General features: G+C 57.2%; 1 protein-coding gene across 1 annotated transcript in view; it reads right to left on the bottom strand.

The window, feature by feature from the left end:
* Positions 1–2,071, bottom strand: part of TXNDC11 (thioredoxin domain containing 11) — a 61,091-nt gene extending 59,020 nt beyond the window's left edge. Inside the window, exon 1 of the mRNA XM_059415304.1 lies at positions 1,734–2,071. Coding sequence (XP_059271287.1) covers positions 1,734–1,987 — 254 coding nt within the window. The 5' untranslated portion in view covers positions 1,988–2,071. The remainder of the gene's footprint in view (positions 1–1,733) is intronic.

Raw genomic sequence — 2,071 nt, 5'->3', positions numbered from 1 at the left:
GAGCCGAAGGCAGAGGTCTTAACCCACTGAGCCACCCAGGCGCCCCTAATGCAACAATCTTAAAAAGTAAAACAGAGGGGTGTCTGGGTGGCTCAGTGGGTTAAAGTCTCTGCCTTCGGCTCAGGTCATGATCCCAGGGCCCTGGGATCGAGCCCCACTTTGGGCTCTCTGCTCAGCAGGGAGCCTGCTTCCTCCTCTCTCTCTGCCTCCCTCTCTGCCTACTTCTGATCTCTGTCTGTCAATTAAATAAATAAATAAAATCTTCAAAAAAAAAAAAAAAGTAAAACAGAAAAAGGGGGCCAGAAAGGTTCGAGCCTGTAACAGTATCATGACATCATTCAATCAAGTAGGAGTAAAAAATCAATCTCAGTCTACTGAAAGACTGTTCATATCTGCCAGGGGCACAGAAAGAAGAGGCACAGGCAGGCTCACTCCTATTCCGAAGCCGGCAGGGATCTTGCTCTGCCTGCTCCAACAACTGGATTTACACTCCTCCTCCTTCCGCAAATCTCAAAGGAATTTCTTAGCTTTTTAAAGCCATATTCTTTCAGTACAAACACGAAGCATTATTTCTATCGGTGAACAAACAGACGTCAGTAAGCCCTGGAGTGGGGCTTACTGTGCCAAGGATGAACAACCGTGCTGGTTCCTGGCAAGTGATCAATGACAGTTATCCTAATTCTTTTCTCTTTCCACTAAAATTCCCAAACCTCTGACACCTCTCTGACAACAGAAGCCACACACTATGCCCGGTGAAAATGTTCCAAGTTGCAATCTTCCTCTTGGCTAATACTAATACGCCAGTCAGCTGCAACAGAGACTTATAAATTGGGGAGTCCCAGAAGATACACTGAGGACTTGAGGGACCAAAAGTACTCCCGAAGTTTAAAGAACATGCTGTATGTGGGTACCTTCCCCCAAAAAGGCACAGTAACTTTAATTTTTTTTTTTTCCTGTTCACTAAGCTCCAGACTACCCAGGTCTTCTTTGCACTTCCAGGAAAACACCCGCCTCCTCCAGCCTTTGCACTTCTGGCTCCCTCTACCCTGGACACTCTACCCCCGCTGGGCGCTGGGCCCTTCCTCCTCCTGGGGTGAGCTTCCTCTGTCGCTTGGTCACCAAGGCCTTTCTGCCCCACCCTCAACCCTTCTATCCCGGCAGCATTTACAGAAGTCCTTTAAAATTACAGTAAGTTGTTTACTGAAGCCTGTCCCACCCTCTGGAAAGGGGGGGGGGTGGATTTCTATCTTCAACGCTCCCCCGGGGGAGTGTTGCCCACCATAGCACGTGTGGATAAATAATCGTTAGATGGACGCGGGCACGGATTCTCGAAGGGGTCTGGGACTCTTTAACAGTCGTGAATCTCATCACACCCGAGGCATAAGGGAAACAAGATGGGTGTTAAAATGAGGGTCCCGCAGCCTGGGCACAAGTGACAGGTGCGCCCCCCCATTACGCCCCAACAGGTGCTCAGAACCTGGCCCACTAACTTCGGTGCTAAAAGGGGACGAAGGAAGGGTCCCGAGCGGCACCCGAAAACCTCGCCTGGCCGCCGGCTGGCTGCCCGGGAGAAAGTGGCGGGCACGGCCGCAGGCAGAGCAGGGTCCGGTCGGTGGCTCCAGGGGAAGCCAGGCCCCACTGCCCCCGCGAAGGCCTCTCCAGCCCCGGACCCTGCGGGCCCCGAGCCGGCCCTGCGCCGCCGGCCGGGGCCCCGGGGCTGCGGGCCGCCTCACCTGCAGGTAAACTTGAGGGCGATGAGCAGCGCGCAGCCGAGCGCCACGGCCCCGCAGAGCAGCTCGGGCCGCCGGCGCGCCATGAGGGAAGCGCCGCGCAGCCCGCGGCGGAGCCGGCCCGCCGAGGACGCTCCAGCCGGGACCGGGCTGAGGGAGCCGGAGCCCGCGGGGCCGCCGCCGCCGCCACCCTCGTCCTCGGCGTCGTCGCTGCTGCTGCTGCTGTTGCCGCCGCCGCGGCCTCCGCATTCCGACATTACATGCTCCCTGTCGCCGGCTTTATACCGCCGCCGCCGCCGCTTCGGGCCCGAGGGCCCGGCCCGGCCCGCCGCTCCCCAATC

The sequence above is a fragment of the Mustela nigripes genome, chromosome 11 (assembly GCF_022355385.1).
Source record: "Mustela nigripes isolate SB6536 chromosome 11, MUSNIG.SB6536, whole genome shotgun sequence".
In the NCBI taxonomy this organism is placed as follows: Eukaryota; Metazoa; Chordata; class Mammalia; order Carnivora; family Mustelidae; genus Mustela; species Mustela nigripes.
This window is presented reverse-complemented; position numbering and strand designations above follow the sequence as displayed.